At 41.5% G+C, this 22,021-nt stretch overlaps 1 protein-coding gene across 1 annotated transcript in view; it reads right to left on the reverse strand.

Moving 5' to 3' along the window:
* UBE2R2 (ubiquitin conjugating enzyme E2 R2) overlaps positions 1 to 22,021 on the reverse strand; it is a 52,201-nt gene that overhangs the window by 7,611 nt on the left and 22,569 nt on the right. The window contains exons 2-3 of the mRNA XM_030237105.2: positions 4,647 to 4,733; positions 1,272 to 1,369 (exon numbers count right to left, since the gene is read on the reverse strand). Of these exons, the coding sequence (XP_030092965.2) occupies positions 1,272 to 1,369; positions 4,647 to 4,733 (185 nt within the window). The remainder of the gene's footprint in view (positions 1 to 1,271; positions 1,370 to 4,646; positions 4,734 to 22,021) is intronic.

The following is a 22,021-nucleotide window of genomic DNA, read 5'->3' on the forward strand; positions in this document are numbered from 1 at the left end:
TGTCGCAGAAGTAAAGGAATGGGAACAACACAACCTGACAAAGAATAAATTTTGTGAGGAGCAAGGAGAATGTGATGATGATGTGAGCCAGGCTGGTGACAAATGATCAAGTGTGCTGCTTCTCCTGTCCTGACCACCCATCCTGATGGGGTAGAGCAAAAGTCATGGATGTGGAGGGGTGGAGGAAGCCATGAAACAGGAGAATAATATCCATCTGTGAAAGGACAGGTTAATGAAAATGTATGTTTGGTAAAGAGATGGTTCAAGGATGTAGTTTGGGCTGTATGTGTGGGTAAGAAGGGATTCCAGTAATGAGAAAGAAATATGGTGGAACAGTTGTAAGATAAATATATTATGTAGGATCTAAACATGACACAAGTGGTATGGAATAAAGAGTGGAGATTGTATTGAGTTTGCTGAGCTGTAGCTTGTTTTCTCTTAGCAGCTCTTAGCAGCCCTCAGTGCTTTCCATTCATAGTTAGAAAGGTAGGATAATATGCAATTGTTTCGGCTACTGCTGAGCAGTGCTGGCACAGCATCAGCACTGTCTCTAACATTCCCCACTCCCCCGTAAGGGAGCTGAGAAACGGCAAGATCCTAAGATGGGACACAACCAGGCCAGCTGGTCCAGCTTAGCCAAAGGGATATTCCATACCATATAACATCAGGTCAGACACAAAAGCTAAGTGAGAGAGGAGAAATGGGGGACATTTGTTATATCACAGCATTTCCCTTCTGAAGCAACTGCTACATGCACTGAAGCCCTACTCCCCACGAAGTGGCTGAACATTGCTCACCAATGGTAAGTAGAGACTAATTTTTTTCCCCTTTGCTCATGTGATGAAGCTTTTACTATTACTTTAGTAAACTGCCTTATCTCAAACATAGAAGTTGTTTTCCATGTTGTTTTCCGCTCCCCTGCCCCGCAGGGAAGGGGAGTGACAGAGCAGTTTGGTATGCACCTGGAACCCATTACACACACTTTTCCACTAGTGTGGAAGAACTTTGAAGAAGATAACAGTGACTGAAACAGGCTTCAACATTTGAAATAACTTGCCTTTGGAGTATGAAACCCTGTGAATAGGACAGAAGGCTCTGCACTGTCAGCCCAGTATGTTCAGACAGACTGGTATGTCTGGTTCCCACTTGATTCAAGCTCTAAGCCCCGCAAAACCTTAAATTCCCTCCCAAACCTCTCCCACCATAACTCTTAGCTCTTGTAGAGATGGCAGGCCTTTGAGGTCACCACCGCACAACATCTTCACAGTTACCTGACATTTTGGGTAGGGTTCCACCTCTCTGATGGTAGCTCTCCACTTTGTGGGTCATCTACAGGTGGGTGAAGAATTGAAATACATACATCTCCATTCTGCAAGACAGAAAAAAGCACTGATAATAGCTCAGCTGGAGGCTGAGGCCTGATGACTCAAATCCACCACTCAGACTGTGTTCTGATCAGTTTATTTTTGCTGATATGAACATCCAAGTGCCAGCAAAAACCAACAACAGCTGGAAATGGTTCTGAATTCTTCCTGGATCTACTTTACAGCCAAGGGCTAGCCTGCAAACTGGCAAAACCCTCCAATATTAAATCAAGAGGTTTAAAGAATGTACTGAAGTATGCAAAAATAGTAATAATGTAACATAAAACTAGATTGGTCTCCAGATAGCAAGTATGACTGTCACAGAGACATACAGTTTAATCACAGGAGATCCCAAGTAGGGTTCAAGAAAATTTGTGTTCCCACTGGTAGCTTGAGCTAGCTAGAGGAAATTTTTGAATTGAGGGGTTTAATCACCATCTACTAGCTCAGGTATGAAAACATCATGTCTCCCAGGACACAAGGACCTTGAACAGATGGTGTGGGGCAGGCTTACACAGCTCCCCTAGGACACAGCTGTTCAAAATACCAGATGAAAAAGCAGGAGATACTCTCTGATGGTTTCACTGAAAATCTCTTCCAGCATGCAAAAGGAAGAATATTCTGGCAGCATATGGAAGCCATACAACCACATAATCCTCAATATGCATTCTACTCACCAGTGTTATGGCCTGAATATAGATTTAAAGCTCCATAATGACTATTTAGAAAAGCTGTCAACCCAATTCTCCATCAGCAACTGCACTCTGACACAATTGCTTTGTAGGAGGGCTGGAGCAGTATCCACCCCAGCTGATATCCTCCACTGAGGCAGACTCCAGAGACTCACATGGAACCAGAGCCTTACTGCAGGATGGGGTGAAGGTGCAGATGAGGCCTGAGGCTGGCCAGCAGATATTGGCCTCTCCAGGCCCCATGAGCTTTGCAGCCAGCTGTAGGGTAGCACTCATACTCTCTCTTGTCACCCCAGTCCAGGGCACAGACTGATGAGAGGATCAGCTCTGTTCAGGACTCCAGGCTGGAAGCTTCCCACACACCTGGTCTCACATCTTTCCAACACTGCTCAGAGCACAGAGCTCACAGCAACAGCATCTGTGCCTTTGAGCCCAGGCCAGTGATCACAGCTACAGATAGCAGCAGCTCACCTGGGGGGTTGTGATCTGTTATCCAGATTTCAGCAGTGCACTATTCATGCCAGGTATGCTAATCTAGCAGGCCTTTGTCACTTTGAAGCAGGTTTTAGTCAAGAACACAGCAAGGCAGCACCTGGAGCTGCTGAATTCCAAAGCACATACTTACATTGCTGGAACAGCTTGCTTTAAGAAAGCAGTTTCCCTTTTAGGACCCCAACAGGCTTGTGAAATCTTGAATTTTTTTAGTATCACTCCAAGCTGAAGTTAACTTTATTCATATTAGATTATGCTCAGTTTACTCTGCTATCACTAATAATTTCCATTAGTTTTTCCTTTAACCTTTTCCTGGAAGAATGCAATGCTAGTGGCCACAGGAAGTATCTCAGCACTTGGGAAAAGTTCCTGAAGCAATCAGGTCAGCAGCACGTGAACAAGCAGATATTTGGCAAAATGAAGATAGAGGAAAGCAATGATGTGAGAAGTTTTTGTCTTGTCACAATCAGCTTTACATGTTTGGGAACTGCACTGCTTTAAGCATCTGGACGGGTAAAGGTTTAATGGGGCCTGATGAAGTCAGCACAAAATTCTAGGGACCAGGATAGTCAGGGGCCAAGCCCTTTCTTACATGCATTTTTGAAAGACATAAACAAGGAGAATGGGGTATTTATCTGCCATTGAGGTATATCCTCCATTTCTGTCAGGACTGAGAACTGTTATGTCATAAAAATAAAGAGCAAGTGAATGCAGTTTTACCAGAGTTCAATTAGATGACCCAAGTAAACCAGAGATGGGAAAAACACACATTGCTCAAGTCTCATTGCTCAGAACTGGAATGTCAGCCCCAGCCCCTTCATCTGGTCCTACCAGCAGATTCTCTAAACTGCTACTTTCTTTCATTTTCCTTGCAGTAAGAGGGGCTTTTTGTCCCCCTCCTCCTGAAAACCCTCAAACACCAAAGACTTTGCTGAGATAGTCTCAGTTTCATCTGAAGCTACTCCAGTGCCTAATCTTCATTACCTAAATGTTTCCAAAACAGCCTGCAAGCTGCTTCAGATTCCCTCAGCTACAAGAAATACTCCTATAAACACAAAGCACAAAGCTGAGAGCTTGTGTCTTTGAAGAGCAAACCCAAAATATACACATCAAGTTTTGGGTTAGTTCCCCCTGCTGCCTTCAGTTGTTTCTTGTCAATTTTTCATCTTTCTCACCAGGACTGGGAGTGGTCCTTTCCAAGGCTTGTTTTTGTACATTTCATTTTGGTAGCCATTTGCTACTCACCTCCTGCATGAGGGTTTCCAGATTCAGAATCAATACCCAGAGTATGTGTCTGCAATTATCTGAAGATTTCAAAGTTGCTTTTATTTATAGATCAAAATTCCCTGTAACTGAAATAGAGCCTTAAAGAGAAACATCATCCTTGGCTACAGGAAAGATCCTGTGCCAAGTACAAAACCCACATCAGAAAACTGTCAGATAACTGATGTGAGGATGTCCCTGGACTTAGGGCAATTCCCTGGATCAGTTAGTAATTAAAGTGGGCTAGTACTCTGTTCTGCACTGAAGTTTGGCAAGGTTTCTAGCCATTTATTACTAAGCCATCAGTGCAGTTCTCACCATGATATTTGAAGCACACCCATTCCAAGCTGGGCATTCAGCAGCAAGAACTTATCAGAAAGGACTTTCCAAGCCCAAGACATCAACTAAAGGCTTTAGATGTTCATGGGATAGAAGAGAATGACATTTCAGTTTTCAGGTGGGTTCAAAGGAAGTCTGTAAAACCTCTCAAAAGAAAACCTGCAATAAGGTGAGAGACCTGCACCAAAAGGAACATTTTGAAATCCTTTAGCTCCCAAAACTATAGTGGCCTCCACTAAAGGTCAAGTTTTGAACCAAAACAGGCCTTCAGCCTTCAAATACAGCTCTATGGAACAAGGTGATACTGAACCAACTGCCTCTATATAGAATCATTCCTCTCCTGGACCTGCTGGGCAGTTCCATTATGATCCAATTGCTGATAGTCCACAGTCTTGACTACCCTCTGAAAGTAACCCATACACATACTGAGTTTAAGGAAGCAGAGCTCTCTCACACACCCCAGACCCCAGAAAAAATTTTTTTAAAAACACCTTACCTCATAAATGTTGGGGTGCCACATTTTGGTCAGGAATCTGAAGGTAGGTGGTGAATATGGATAGTCAATAGGAAATTTAATGTGAGCCTGAAAATAAGCAGAATAATTTAACTATGAAACAGAACAAAAAAGACAACAACCAATAACTACAGTGAAAAGATTGGAGGAAAAAAATTCATTAAGGCTACTAAATTGCTCATTTAATAAACCAGTGCCCAAGTGGCCCCACAGTGTAACTCTATGCAATTTCTTAGGAGCAAAACACTAACTGAATAAGAAAAATCAAAACATCTGGGCTGGTAATGCTCAGAAGACAAGCCAAAATGCATTTACCATGTCCTAATTCAAGAAGCACTATTCAACAGCTGTTGTTAAACACAGTAAATATACTGGGAAAGTTTTAACTCGAGAGAGCACTGCTCTCTTTCTGAGTTCAAAAGCAGACTAAAAAATGTTTACTAAGCTGAATAGACCTGTTTTATATTTGCCTGTACAAATATTCAAAATTACTCTTCCCATGATGAAAATAAAATTGTTACATAACTTGCTCTAGTTATTTTGTCTTTCTTCAAAAGTTAAGCTGGTCCCTCTACCTGTGTTTCTAATACTACATGTTTTGCCATCACAGGCATTTTTGAAGTCTCAATATCATCAGTGTCTGTTTAATAAATCAGTGCACCTTGAGGAATATTTATGGGCAATGACAGCAAACATCTTTCAGTAGTCAACATCTATCTGTGGGGCACAACTCTGAGTCAAGTCGGTTGTGGGAAGGCTGCAGAGATCCTAGCACTGGAAATTAACTTCTCTGTGCTGCCCTGCCATTCACAGCAGTCTGAATATGGGCTGATCAAGTGTCCAAAATACTTCTCTCTGGAAGGTGGACTTGCATGCTGCTTGCTGCCCTGTGGAGCACAACCCCTTTCCTTGGAACTGCTCAACCCACCAAAAAGTCCTACTGCCAGCCCAGCAAGGGATCTCCAGAGAAGCATCTTCTGGTCCTTCAAACACAGCCAGCTTCACTTGAAACAGAGAATGCAAGAAGAGATCCCAAAAGCAAGATTCATATTTATCCTGGTTTGAGACAAATTTAGGAGGAAACCTAGTCACCCTAGGACAACATGGTAAGAGCAGAATTCCAGGTCACTCTCCTCCATTAAGTACCTAACCATGGCCCTTGCTCAACAAGAGAAACTTTGGAAAGTTTTACTCCATAGTACACAGAAGAAGACAAAACAAATGGATTACAGAACTGTTAAGTACCTGGCTACAGTTTTACTTACCAGCACACACCTTTGCCCTACAACCCAAATTTTATGGGGTCAGAGTGCCAGATAGTTAAGAAAAGAAGGCTTTATATTCACCTTTATGAAAGAAATTTACCAGTTTGCATGGCCTTACGGTCTGTAGATGACTACTCATGACTGTGTGTGGGCATGATACAACAGCACTGAGTCTTCACCCCGCAGTCATTTGTCACAGCACAAGCACAGCCAAGAGATTTATAATCCACTTAAACAATCCCATAGTTCAAAGCCAGTTGCACAAATGCCATTGCTCCAAGAGCAGTGAGTGAATGGCTCTTGTCACCACACATTCCTGCAGCAAGGACATGCCTGGGTCCACAACATGCTGCACTGTGAGCAGAGCAGAGATCTACCCAGGGCAGGGCATGATCATTCCAACTCAAGTGCTTGCATCCTGTAGGTGCAGACTCCTCCAGACACTGGGGTTTTCCCAAGAAAGCCCATTCCTGCGCTTACATGCAGTTTTGTGAGATCTAAGACACAAAACAGCAAAAGGACTGGGACAAAAAATGCAAGAGACAGCAAAACTTAGGGTTGAGCTACCTGCAAGATGTCTTAGCAAAATCTGTCTTCTACACAGCCACAGCTTCCAGGTGACCAAAGCAAAAAGCACTGTGCCAGTAGATTAACAGCCCTGCCATGCTTAGAGCCCATATAGATGCTCAAGGAGTGCAGGTCACATTCCTCCCAGTAAAATCCCTCTGCTTTCAAATTGTGTAATCCCAAGGGATTTGTCTCAGCAAGACCACTCCAGAAACTGAGCCTGAGACACCAGTATGTCCCTGTACATGCTGCAGACTCATGAGGACACTGTAGATCCTGGAAAACTGTTCCAAATTTCTAAATCCTGCCTGACAAACACAGTTCTTTATTAGAGAAGAACTACCTGCCTACAATAACTATCACTATGAAATGCAGTGTTGTGTCACATGAAGGATTATCTTGAGCTCTAGGAACAGAAAATGCAACTGGAGAAATAAGAGAAATCTTTCCTTCCATGTGCAGGAAGCTAAGAACCTGGCTTCCCTGTAATATATATCATTTAGAGAAAACAGTCACATTACATGGTGATCAGCTATTTCTAACTAATCTGTAGCTCTTTAGCACACTGAGGTTCTGTACTGGAACATAAAGCAAGTGAGGCTTCTCTTCCAACCTGATTTCAGAGACAAAAGCCCCCAAAACAGAAAACCTTGAATTACAGGCAAGGATTTTTCCCAAACAAAAAGAGCACCACTGTCAAGTCCCCACGGTGAGATCATCCAGGATTTGAAAGTGAAACCAAACACTTTTCCAGGCCATTACAAACAGGCCTGAGAGAATTACCTCATCTCTTCTGCAAGAGAAACCATGAAGGTTACGTAAGTCTACTCTGCTCTCACTGAATGCTATTTGAGTTTCTGTGTGGGTTAAGCAAGCCAAGAATTTCCAAGACAAGCTGCAAGACTGCTTGCAAAATGCAGCAACAGCCACAATTAGAGGTCATTTTTTTTCCCACTGAAAGCCTGATTCCAAACAAGGAAAAAAAACAAACAAACAAACAAACAAAAAAAAACAACAAAAAACCCACCCCAGATTAAGCAATCAACCTGATTTTAAGTAGATCTTACAGAACAGTTTTTCCCTACAATTTCACTGATATAAGGCAAAAAAAAATCTGTTAAACTCAACCAGGCTGCTAGGTAGTAGAGAGTGACAGAGTTTTCATGGAGCTTGTTGTTAGCTCAGTTACAGCCACGCAACCTAATTTAGGAGGACTAAATATGCAGTTACCCCCTGCGAGTTCCAAACAGTTACTTCATTTACTATGTGCCTGACTCCTCAAACTGAGCTTAAACAGAACAGAAGTAATCCTATTTTGGTGCTGATTTTAGCCAGCTGCATGCCATGGCTCCTTGACATCACTGAAGATACTCAATAGACAGAAACGTGAAGACCAGTCACAATCAATCCATTCCTCCCTTCCCCAGTTTGCAAATAGTCATGCTTATGGTCCGTAGAAAAATAATATACTCTTCTAAAAAGTCCAGCCTGACAGAAGATACAGCCCTTTACAGACATTTACAGCTACTACAAAAACTTCAACTTCTAAATTACACTATAGCATGTATTTTAAGAATATTGCTACCAGCATAGTCACTTTGTTTCCTATTTTACTGCTTCTCTGCATCTTCAACAGAGACTGCACTTCAGGTTTGTTAATCTTCTTTAAGTTGGATAAGACGAAAGCACAGGTTCTGCTATGTATGCCAGAAAAATACACAGTCTCACTAGATCTTATGTGACTGAAAATTATTCACTGATAGTGAATAGTCTACTACAAATAACTATTACAGCAACTTTGTTTCTTGAGATCTTGCCACACACTTGACTAAACACTTGTGTCACAACTACTCCAAGCACTCTAGGCTTGGGGCAGAGAGGCTGGAAAGCTGCCTGGCAGGAAAGGACCTAAGGGAGCTGGCTGACAATGGCTGAACATGAGCCAGCATGTGCCAGGTGGCCAAGCATCCTGGTCTGGATCTGCAATAGTGAGGCCAGTGGGACTAACACAGGCAAGACTCCCTCCTGGCCTCAGTCCTTGCTCCAGTCTAGCTGTAAATGATACTTCAGGAGTCTGACTGACACTGATTTTTTTGCAGCCATTTCAAACTGACAAAACTGACACCCTGATTTTTAGGAAGAAAGGGAAGGAATATTGAATCCATCGTACCTATCCAGTATGATGATCCATTGCCTATCCAGCAGATAGGCTATGGGGGAAGCACACACATTTCCTGGAAAACCATCAGGATCACAACTGATCTGATTAGACGGTAATGGGGAACACCAGCAGCTTTTATAATGGCCAGCATAAATTGCAGCTGCTTGGTGCTCCTGAAAGTGCCATTTAGAGATTACTTTTATTTCAAAACATCGCAAGCTTAATGCCAGCCCTTCTAAAACTCTGCATTAGTGAGGGCAAGGACCTTTAGCAAATTGTATTTAAGATCAGATACAAAGGAAGTGGTTTGAGTTTTGAAATTATTTTGCTGTTATTTGTAATTATCTGCTGCAGCCAGCCCACAGATAAGCTCCTATTGACTCTATACAAGTACTACCAAGGTCTCTTACAGATCACCCACCTGCCCTGGCAGACTTGCAGACAGCACAAGGACTCCTCACTTTCCTTCTTAAGAGGCACAACTAGGTTCCCCACTGTGCTTCTGCTGACTGCTCCACACACTGAAGATGAACAGGAACTACAGGCCACTACCAGGTTAAGTGGTTGTATCTAATCCCACAAAATGTCCTTTCCTGATGCATCACACATTAAACCATTCATTTAACAGAATCTCCTCTTCCGCATTAAGCCTGGATTAGTGCATGCAATATTAAACACTATGTGCTGGAAAGCATGTTCAGTCAAGGTCAGCAGGCAGTACCAGCAGCCAGTTTCTCACATCAGTGAGGTTTAAAGCACCTCAGTATCATCCAGCTCACAACATGTAAAACAGCATTACAGCAATCCCACTGCACTGTCAACTACTTGGTGAGGTAAAATGTAGGGCCAACACTGCTATTTCAGCTCCATTTGTGACTTAGGGCCTAAGCAATTTCTTGTGGGAGAGCTCGGTGCTAGCCTGGTACTTTAAACCCAGCTATTGCTTCATTTCCCAGCAACAGTGTATCAGAGTTTATTGCCATCTGTTGTGCTTTCAGAGAATAGGAGGAGCACACCCTGATCCAAGATGAGTGACCAGACCACTCAAGTCTTTTGAGTTCTGAAAACTCCCTTAGTTCTGCAGTAGCCATATGAACAGCAACAGCAGAAAACCCCTTACATCCCACATTACCTGCACTGTTTCATAAGGAATTTAAATCACAAAGATCAGAATGTGAAGAATGAGCTAGATCTCATGAGAAGGACATGAAGCATCTAACAAAAAAGAAGACAGAGCCAAAATTCAGCAGAAGAATCATGAGTCAAGAAGTAAGGCTAGCTTACACAATAAGAGACTGGTTTGACAGGCACCAGCCCGTTCTTGTTTCACACTAAATCATATCTTGTATACATTTCCTAATTTAGTTATCTAGAACACTACTAAATCTGCTGTTCTCAATGAAAGACTTCCTCTGGTACAAACTAGATTTCTTTTTACCAGAATGTCTTTTAACAGTAAAATGTTATTAAATACTTATCTGCAATGTTCATAAAGCTGAGATTGTTGGCAAGTCATGCAAGCCAAACCAAAGCAGGTAGAGGGGCAGATTACATGAGCACCACCTACACTCAGCTAACAACTGCCAGGTCGATTTCCACTGTTTTGATTGTGAATTTGACTTTTCAAAATGCTACAGAAAATGCTATCATTTCAACCAGTGAAGGAGATGCAGCATTTAGCAACAGATATTGAGTTAGAAACAGTGGCATCCTGAAACAACAAAGTATTTACTATAACCTGCCCATTTTGACTCAGTTTTTGCTCTTGTTTGCTATCTCATCACTGAGAAGGGCATTAGCAGCAGCTATGTAAGACACACCACCAAACAGAATTACTTGATCCTCTTTCACAGGGCTAGCTGTTGGTTCAATAGCTTCACTGAGCTTTGACACAGGAGACAAACAATAAAGCAATTTCAGATTCCCATGAAAGAAAGCTGATGTCATATTGAGGTTTATGTATTTTCCCAGGAATTCCCATGCTGAAATATTACAAGATTCCACCCTCAATTTAACCTTTACTCCAGGATCAGGCCTGATTTTAGGAGACATAAAGATGAATATGGAATATATCAGAGACTGTGACAGGCCATATGTTAGGAGGTTTCTGCTATGGCTGAAGGTTTCGTGTAGAGATTGTGCTCTTGGATCTGATGCCTTCAGGTTGCCCATAGACTTGACACAGGCTTGAGATTGGGATCACTGTCTGTGGGCTAAGCAGAGAGGCTACTCTGTGTGACTATTTTCCAGACAGAAACAGATGACTCAGTTCTTATTTAGATCTGTACAAACACACTGATGTCTCCATTTAGACAAAATAGGAGGAATAACTCCAAATGTGTGAAACTTAAAATTTCCTTGTGCAGCCTGATATTTTCTGAAGGAGCCAGAGATACTTGGGGATACCATATCTAAAGTTTAAACCAAATCATGCATCTCTCATTACGTTTTAGCTTCAGAGTAGAAGCTGGGACTTGAAATATCCCACTGTACATATAACTGAGCATATGCTGGTACCTGAACTGGTAAAGCTCTCACATGAGGATAGCTTCTGTCCACCTCAGATAATGCAATTTTCCATCTCTTTCCATTTGTAAAAACAGTTTGCTAGAGAAGTGGCGGGAATATTTGAGACTGTTTATACAAAGTATCGTGGTACATTACTGGCATCTCTGGCATCATACCTGGAATTTCCAAGTTCATACTTAGAGGGTTGTTATTTTGGGCACCTCTCCTTGCCAGGCTTCAGGGTCCAAAAGACTGTCTCTTTTAGTAAGACTTGAATTAGTCTATGACATTTTCAATATTTTGTTCAATCTCACATTTTGGAATTTAATTTTACTGGGTAAGTAATTAACGTTTTCTTGAAGCAGATTTACACAGGCACATCGATGTGAGACAGCATGACATACTTCAGACTTATCCTGGTAATTTATCAGTGGGATTGACTGACACTGGGATTACGGGCACCCTCAGTAAATTCACTGATGACACTGAGCTCTGTAGTACAGTTACACCCTGGAAGGAATGGATGTCACCTAGAGAGACCTGGACAGGCTGGAGAGGTGGGACTCTGCAAACCTCATGATGTTCAACAAAACAAAGTGTGAGATCCTACACCTGGATTGTAGCACCTCAGGTGAGGTCCTACACCTGGATTGTACACCTGGATGTCACAGGCTAATTCACCCACAGAGAAGTGGGTGATTGAAAGCAGCCTGGCAGAGAAGGCCTGGGGGTGATGTTTGATGAGTAACTCTATGTGAGCTGGCAGTGAGGACTTGCAGCCCAGAAAGCCAAATGTATCCTGGGATAAATCCAAACAAGTGTGGCCAACAGGTTCAGGGTTGTCATTCTCCCCTCCACTCTTGTGACATCCCACTTGGATTACTGCCTACAGTTTTGGTGACCACAGCACAGAGGACATGGAAATGCTGGAGCAAGGCCACAGGAGGCCACAAGGTTGCTGAGAGAACTGGAGCACCTCCCCTATGCAGAAAGACTGAGAAAGTTGGGGCTGCTCAGCCCGGCAAAGAGAAGGTTGTGTGGAAACCCCATAGGAACCCTCCAACATCTGAAGGGTCCTATATGGAAGCTGGAGAGGGACTCATCATCAGGAACTATAGAGTAATGGGCACAAATGGAAAGAGGAGAAATTGAAGTTGGATATTAGGAGAAGATTCTTTACTGTGAAGGTGGTGAGACACTGGCACAGGTTGCCCAGAAATCTGTAGACGCCCCACCCCTGCAAGTGTTCAAGGCCAGGCTGGATAGGGTTTTGAGCAACCTGGTCTAGAGGGAGGTGTCCCTACCCACAGCAGGGGCGTTGGAACTGGATTATCTTTAAGGTCCCTCCCAAAATTTTAAGGTTCTGTGATTTATCACTGCCAAAACACATCCCAATTTTCAATAATGCTGGACAGAGTGTCTGTGAACTCCCCTATTTATTCCAACATTTGCATCTTTACCAAAACACAGCAGATTGTTTGGATGCTCTGTGAAGCAAGCCGTACCATTTCTATCTGCTGACTGAAGAGATGTCCAAGCTAGCTCAGTGCAATAACAGCCTTTCCTTCAGCCTGTTTTTACTATTTTTAGCCAATTCCTTAAACAAGTACCATTCATGAGTCAGTGAATGACTAATTGCCTTGATTCTCTTCCTATGCAAGCCAGGCTGGATGCAAGAGGAAAGCTTCTCAAGGGACAGCCCATCACATGTTCTGCTAAAAACACAGGGCAGGTCTTGATGCAGTCACCTCTTTCATAAGCAGCAAGGGGAAAGGCATATTTATAGCATTTTAAGTGTAAACCCTAGCACTGTGCTGCAGTGTTACACAACTTTGCCTTTCCCAGCATGGTAGGTAGCAGCTCTCTGACGAGACTTCTTGAGCTGGCATACGAGCAGCCTTTCTTTAAATAAGGGACACAGGCATCTGGAAGGTGAATAGCAGCACTCAGGAACTGCAGTTGAAATCTTATCTATGCTGGCTGCCATGCAGAAGCCAACTAGGCACTCTAGCAGCCTTGTCACTTGTTTTTCACTGTTTACTGATCGTAAGCCCTCCTGCTTGGAGCTAGACACAGGCAGTAAATCTAGGCAGACTGAGCAGCAGCAAGCAAGTCTGCTGGACTGTACAGCTTCCAAGCAAGCAGCTAAATCAGCAGCACCATCTCCTAGTGTGGAGAGCCAATCAGCAATGTGTTAGTCTAGATGTATAACCCTACAGTCACACAACTGTATTATGCACAGCCCCACCCAGTGTACCACCCATCTGAAAAGTGTCTCTGATCCTGCACTAGTGAAGTCTGACACGTGTCCACCAGCTGGCTCCTGCCCAGCATCCTCCAGCTCACTGCAGGAGCCAGCATTGTGTCAGAAGGTATTTGCTAGCAAGAAGCTTCTATCTGAGACACAAAGGCAAATTTTCACGTTATTGCATGATGCACTTGTCAGCTTCATCATTATGGGCTCCTCCGACCAGACCAAATATAAAGTTTTAGCTTGGATAAATGCATTAGCTGATACACAGACATCCCTTGCTCCAAAGGCTTTTCTTTCTACAATAACAGGTTTTGGGTGGACTTTTTTTGCTAGTGAGGAGAAAAATTAGAGACGCATTCAGCATTCTGTCATTCTTCACCTCTTTTCACCCCTGCCTTGTGCTTCAGAGGATTTGGAGGTCACAGCATTACAACCAGTATTACTTTACTATGGATATACAAGAGAAAAGTACAACACTGAAGTGAAGGCTAGCAGTAATATTTCTACTTATGTTCCAACTAGCTGCCATGTCAATTACTAATACAACAGCCAGATAAAGCCAGAAACCTCAATTTGCTGAAAAATCTCCTGAAAGAGCCAGCAAAAGGGAGCAAAGCAAGTTGAGTCATCTGCAGCGCAGCATAATTTAAGGTATCATTTATACTTCTTACAAAAGCAGAACTACTGCAGTCAAACAAGCTTGGTACAAGAATACACAGACCTGAAATTCAAGCTTGAATTTAATTGGAATCATTAAGTTTGCAGGCATACCAGGTGAGGGTAGCAGTCAGGAAGAATCACTTAAGCATACCACAGGTTAAGTGGATTAAGGTCAAGGCAAAAAATTAATGAGACAGGTGTAAGATGAGAATAGAGGAAAGGGATCTTATCACTTGGACGAAGAAAGATGGAACTTGTAGGAAAGTCAAAGGAAAGTTGCACAACTATGTGACTAAAAGCAACCCTTCAAGTAGCTTTCATATTATGCATTATTTCCTACCCATATAAAGAAAGGATCTGAAGGGAAATTAGAACTCATTTCATTTTTCTTCCTGTATTTAAGCATGTCATAGATACTGCTCTGATTCAAAGTGTCATATCTAACTTAACTTTAGAAGAAATTTGTGTGATAGATCATGTGTGACTGGCATAACAGCAAAGATAAGACAAAATCTATGGTAGATCTACAGTCTGCTCTTAGTAAAAACTGGAATGCTGCTGAAAAAAAGCCCCCAAACCCAACAATGGGGAAAAAGCAGGCCCAGTCTAAGGTGAGCAACAAGATGAAGTGCAATATCAGGCTGACAGCAAAACCTCTTGCAAGAGGTGCTGCATCTATTAATATTTGTAGGAACAGGTGATATCTCAAGGGGAAAAAAAAAAAAAAAAAAAAAGAGTACTTCCAGACAAAACAAATTTTCTATTGTGGGACATAATTTTCTAATTAGACTCTTCTGGTATCTACCTTCTTATGATTCTTGAACAACTTATGTTTCAGCTCTCCTTTTTAAGGTCTTAAATGTTTGCCTGAATGCTAGAGAAACAGACAAAATATGACCTTCCAAAACAGTTGCACGTGCATGCCAGTAGCCAGTAGCTGCATAGCAACTTTGTGTGTTGAAGCCTCCTCAGAAACAAGGCATGTTGCCTTCCTGCAAAGACCCATCTAAAAGCTCCTCCACTTTCTCAATAACTACATCATCATATATAATTACCTGTGATACAGAGACCACTTATAAGAATCCACACTGTGTCTGATAGTTCAAGTACAATGCTCCAGCACACTTCCATGCTCAGAAAATGCAGCATCTGTACAGTCAGTTTGGAAACTGGGTTCTCTTTACTCCATCCAGAGAAAAATGATACCCACACATCTGCAAAAAACTAACACAATACTGAGCACTAGACTTGATTGTGTATAGAATAAGCCAAGGCTACCAAACCCTGAGACTGGCAAGAACAGACCATTAATCCATATTTATATGCTGGACAATCCCATGATGATACTCCTTCCTGTCAGATCAGATTAATTCTTGAAAACTTAAGTCTTTGTGTTGTTTGGCTGTTAGATAAGACACAGTGCACCTGATACACTCTATCAAATTACAACGCAGTAATAAGCATTTTGCAGCAAAAGTCATCAGTGTTTTATAAATACAGCCCTGTCATGGTAAACGTACCCCAGTTACACAATGAAGCCTGCGAACCATAAAATAACTTGCGCTGGTAATGAAAGCCTTATCTAGGCTAGGATAAAATATGGTCATCTTAAAAGAAAATTATTTACCCTCACTGTCCATTAAGTATTTTTATGACTGTTTTTTCCACCTACTAGCAAGTAACACAAGCTTCTAGGTGCTGATGTTTTAAGGTTCATCACTAGTTAATACCCAGTAACTATATCAAACAGATGATTTGAACTCAGCCACAGTAGCAAGAGAATGGCTGTATTTTGATATTTAAAAAAAAATTAAAATTCACTGCTTCTAAAGAGGTGTTACAGTGACAGATTCAGACACCTGCATGCAACTTAGAGCATAAGCTGCTTCCTGCCACAGAAATGAATCCAAAGCATGACTTGGAGGAGCCTCTAGTGGTGACAAAATAGATGTGATTATGAATTAGCAGATGCTCAAGGATAAGCCAAGAGCCCCGCTGGCATTCATGTAGCCTACAGATACACAACTCCTAGGCAAGTTAACAGCAATGTGACCTGCAAGCCACACACACACACACACACCCACTCGGGTCCAAGTAGGATGTTTTCAGTAGTGCTCTACCTACAGGTTTTACCTTGCCTTGATTCAATAAGGGAACCATACAGCTTGCTTCTTAACCTCTTCAGCTTGTAGGCAACATTTAGTGCAAAAACCGAACAGAAGGATATCCTAACAACTTGTTTAATCTCTTTCAGACTAATATTTTTTGCAGGGAGGTAGATACACAACACCCTGTGGCAATTATTTCTACAGTTTTAAGTACATACTGTGTAAAAAATCCACTTTCATTTTGACTTGCTTCATAGTTCCATTTAATGCATATTCATTCTTAAATTAGGGAAGACCATAAACCATCATCCTCTCTTGACTTTTCTTAGTGTAATGCATGGCTTTATAATCCCTAATTGTATCCCTCCTAAGCCATTACCTCAAGAATTCTGAAAGTTTCCTAGAATGGGGAGTAGTGCTGGTACAGTTTCCTCCAATAAGCTATACTGACACAGGCAGACCACTATTTTTAAACAAACTGTGTCTATGCACACAGAAGGCAAGCCTTGCACTGCAGAAACACATCCTTTGAGCAACTTTACTGTGATGTTAGAGCAGTATCTTCCAAAGGAAACAACAATGGAGAATGTTTTGTTATTGTAAAAGGACTTTTCCAGAGCATGAACTTTGATAATATCAGCTGGAAGCAGTTCTGTTTGAACTCCATTGGCAAGACCAGCAGGTGTCATTAACTGTGGAGTTTCTCCAATCTTGTGACCTGTTGCAGCTACACTGATGTGGCACATAACTGGAAAGGTGGTGCTTTCACTCTTTCAGGAGGCCCTGTAACATTATCTTTTTCGGTAAGCACTAATACTGATGCAACACTTCCTTTAGCCTAACGCAAAAGAAAATCAAAAAACCACATTTGGCGATTTGTCTGCATTGACTCACATACCATTTAGGTTCCAGTAGGAGCCCTTAAAGAACTGGATCATCTGGCATCAAACACTGAACTAAACAGCCAGCTTTTGTTTGTAGTTACAAGGTTCAGATGCTGAAAAAGTTAATGCTGTTTCAGCACTTTGCAACAATTGCAGGCTAGATGCTGTCAAAGTACTTCAGAGGTTTGCTTTTTAGCAGCTGAAAGATTTGTCTGGCAACCACAGGCCTCTATCTTTCCTACACTCCTGCTGTACAAAGTAGACTTTCCCCTAAATCAAATCTTTAATAGAACTGGTACCGATTTTTATTTTTCCAAATACTACCAAAAGTTATACAACTGTTTGCAGAGTAACTTCAAAGCCTTCTACATATGATCAATATGTTTATAGTAACTGCCAATTGTCAGGGTTTATTTTAGAAGGCCTGGATATAATTAAATAAAAAGAGTACAGCCTTTGAGGTATCCTGTGCCTAGAAAATAATATATTAAATTGTAAGCATTATTTAAATTATAAATATAGGAAACTATGTCGCTATGTTAGACCTCTGGATGAAAATTATACTGCCAAAAGACTGGAAGACAAAGAATTTCTTTACACTTATGTCGCATACAAAACTATACTTTTACATGGTTAGAGTCTTACTCCTGCATGGAATTCATTTCCTGGGGGAAAAAAACTGAGTTCTGCAGATGCTACCATGGAACAAGTATACAGTGATGTGCATTTAAGAGCCCTGTATGTCTTGGCAGATTTGGGGAGAGATCACAGCATTGGCTGGGATGGGAGAACACCACAAGGTGACCAACAGGAGCCAGCTGTTTTCCTGTAGCTGGTTTACGCTGCTCTCAGCTGCTTTTTTCTACAAGAACAGCTACAGGGTGGAAATTTTGGCCTAAGAAAAGCTTTATGCTATGAGTTTTTAGTTTTAGAAGTATCTAGCCATAGAAGGGGCAATACTGGCACAAAACAGCTCACAAAATATTCCAGGTTATGCACCCATGTCATACTAAAAAGAGTTTTGAGAAACACATGGGGGGATTACCTGAACTATAAGGGTGGTGGAGTGAGGGAAAACTGCACAAACTCATTCCAAGCAGCCTGCCAGAAAAATCAACTACAAAGATCCTTTTGTTCCTATTCTTGGACATCCAGTATTATTTACTAGAGCTGCTGCTCAGTTCCTCCTATCCCACCTTGGCCCAGTTTTTATTGCCTCTAAGGAAAAGCATTTTCAGATGAGTAAAACTGTCTCCATCAGACACTGCAATAGCAGTGACCTTCAGTGGCACCGACAACAGTCTGAGGAGTAAAATATCAAATTCAAGGGTCTTCTTTGCAGTACTGAAAGGGTTATGCATTTCCAGATCCAGACAAATTGCCTCTGCATCCCTCCAGTTCTGAACTGGCCCTGTGAAAAAGTTTATCCACCTTAGAAGCAGTCCCACTGATTACTACAAAGTACATTAAAGTAGGGTTTTGGATGACCTGTGTAACATTCACTCGCAAAACCTCTCAAGGCAGACCTCAGCATACCATCACACATTTTATGCATCAGGCACACAAACAGCTCAACCAAGCAGCACAACTGTCTCTGAAGATCTATGCACATCTGACCTTTAACACTACACTTGCCTAGTCAGCGTTATACTCTTCTATAGCCAATACTGATGGATTTGGTACAACACAAAATACCCTGCAGATGTCCAAAACTACTTGGATGTCCAAAACTACTAAACTGTTCCACTGGAAGCAGAGGATTACAGCATACTAGTCAAGTTAAGTCCAACAAGCTTACTTTTTAAAATGGCAAACACCTGAAACATAGCAACTCTCAGACTTTAAGGTACAAAGTGGTACCATGACATGGCAGCATTTTTTTTCTATGTGCCAAACCCATGGACAAGGAAGATCTCCAGTGGCCGTTTTAAAGTTCGCACAGGTACTATCATAACTACCTTGTTAAATTTAATTAAAATAATCACACTGCTCTTATGAATGGACATATGTCTTGGAATACAATAACAAAACTAATCCCTTCGTGCTTTTTTTCCTACAAAATATTTCCGTGCACCTGAACACATCCAGAAGCAATGCTTACATATCAACACCAACATCTTACTACAAAGATGCTTTGCAGTAGCAGCAGAGCTCTCCTCCCCTGCACAGCAACACTAAGCAATCACACAATGATGAGAGAATCCCTTTTAACGCCCACTTTGCACCCACTTATCAGAACAGTCATGAATACCTACTCTAACAGGACTATCTTCAGAGTTTTTTAGAAACTTAATTATCACTTTTGGCATCAATTAGGTCAGCAGAAGTTGGTGCTTTCTGAAACCTCCTGGAGAAGGAGACAGCACATTTATCACTGTCATGTGAATTTAGGAGGGGAAATCAAAGCCATTACTATCCCAGGAAGTAGCAGAACTCACATATAGTATTTATGGCATCAATAATTTATGTTTTTACTTCAACTCCAATTTAGAAACAGAGGAAGTGAAAAAAATTTCTCAGTGAGGATCCCAAGCAGGGTACCTTTAGCTACATATTTCTTTATGCTCAGTCTCCTCCCTTCTTAGCCACAATGCTGCTGAAGGACTGTAAAGTTTATTAACTTTAGTCCATTATCACCATCACCAACATTAAATATATGTGTTCAAATCAAATCAGGCTTATCAGAAGAGTAAGGATCTGTCACTCAAACAGCCTGCAATTCTAGACACTCAACAGGGTTTCAAATAAGCATACTATGCTTTGAAGTTCAGAGAAGTTATCCCCTCCACCCCAAGGAATTACCACCACAAATAGGAAGAGATTTCCTAAAAATTCCTGTTACAGAAACTATGCAAGTTTTGTTCTGAAGGTTACCATTCAGTATTCACTATGTCAAGATAAACGCTCTAAAAAAGATTGCTTTCCAAGGGACTTTTTGATATTTGAAGTGCTCTGGTCAGAGCTTGGCAGCTTTCAGCACCAGTATAAAAAGTAAGAAATCAATTCATATAGGTATTAAAAAAAATTAGAAGATTTGCCAAGTTATCCCCCATCTCATTTTAAGACAGGATTGACATTAATATGCAGCAGTGCCAAAAAGCCCTAACCTTCCTAACAGAGTACTTGAGAGCTACACAATAGATGCCCTGTACCTACCACAGAAAGCAGAGGGAACCCTCGCAGGTAACGACCTTTGCCTTTGACTGCATCACCAGCCTTCAGCTTCATGTGTGACAAAATAAATTACATCATATTGATTTTGCTAATCCATTCCAAATATGGTACACTTCAAACAAACCTGCAATGTAAGTTGATTAGACAACACTGACAAGCCAGTCAATGAGTCCAAGAGCAAAAGGGGAACAACATCTAATCTGTTCGTGGCTTCTGCTCTGGTATCCCAGGAAACCAGCTGCAGCTGCTTGGTTCAAGTTGTGTACTATGGCAAAAATGTCTGCAATCCCACTCTAATAACCAGCATTCTCACAACTGCTAAGCAATGTCTGCATGGCAGAGCTGCAGTTCCTCTACAGAATCTGAAGCACAAAGTGCACACACAGAAGCATGGTAGGTCTGGGGACCCAGGGCACTCCCATCTCAGTAACATTTTTACTATGTCATCAGACCCTGCTTACCACATAAGATCTACAGAGACATCGGTATAAAACCCACTTCACTTACACACAAAGTACCATAATGAAGTACAGGAGCAAGCAATATCACAGTATCACAAGGTAAATGATCATTCAGTTCACTTCCTTGGAACCACCTTGCCACCCCTTCATGATCTAACGCAAGAAAACTTTCTTAATTTCATTAACACATTTACCCTGTCCCCAAAATGTAAACAAAAAGCATCAGATTGTATGTTTTCTACATGGTAGTTTATTTTCTACCTGGTAGTACTCGTACTTTCAATGTCTTGACAGCTATTAGACTTCAGCAACTGACCTATTTGATCATTAACTTGGTATTAATCACCTAGAATAATCTAAAATCCCAATTTATTTTAGGTACTATGTGTGCCTAGTCTGTCATTTCCCAGCCTTGAAGCACTTAGCTGTCTGTACAGCAAGGATTCAGAGGAGACACCAAACCGACTACCTACACTCCAGAAGTCAGCATTTCAGACTCCTGGATTCCTCTCAGGGGTTGCTTTCTGAGAGACACATTTATCCTAGTATTATTTCTTTATGTGCTACACAGTTCAACCAGTACTTCTCAAACTGTCATAATGCTAAATAAAAAAAGGCTGTGGGAAAATTAACATCTATAAGGTTAACTGAGAACTATCTTCCTGCTAACATGAAAGATCAGGAGTACTAAGCTATACTCTTTTAGTCAAAACACTCTGCAGAGACCCCAGATGAGCCTCTGGTGTCTCTCTCAGGCAGACAGGCTGCCACTCTGAATTCAGCATCTCATCTGCATTTGCCACTCTTTGCACAAATGCCTGTATTTACAGTGGACGACCAAACCATATTTAAAGCCTTTATTTTGTTGTTCTTTCCCTCCCCATAAAAACACATATAGCAAGTTCAGCTGCCTTAAGTATTTTATTAAAATCTACCAGGCAGTATCAAGGACAAAACAGTGGACTGAGCAGACAGAAGTTTGTGATCTAGTACATAAATCAGTATTGGAAAGGACAATACATTAAAATAGGACAGTTTGATTTAAATAACAACTATTTGGAAATAAACTCATATTAGTGACAAAGTCCAATCTGGAGATTCTTTCAAGCTCATTTTCCATGCAGTAAGCTCCACTGTGCTGGAGCGTTGTTGTCCCAAAATGTTTTTTTTCACCCACTGTGCAAGAGGCTTATCCCTACACAGAGCTGAGGTATTTGATTTATTTACAGTTCTGTACAGGGCTGGTGGTGAATCCACAAAGCCAGTAAAACAACCATCAAAATCTTTCATTATTTATATATTTTACCAAACAAAG

The sequence above is a fragment of the Serinus canaria genome, chromosome Z (assembly GCF_022539315.1).
Source record: "Serinus canaria isolate serCan28SL12 chromosome Z, serCan2020, whole genome shotgun sequence".
Taxonomy (NCBI): Eukaryota; Metazoa; Chordata; class Aves; order Passeriformes; family Fringillidae; genus Serinus; species Serinus canaria.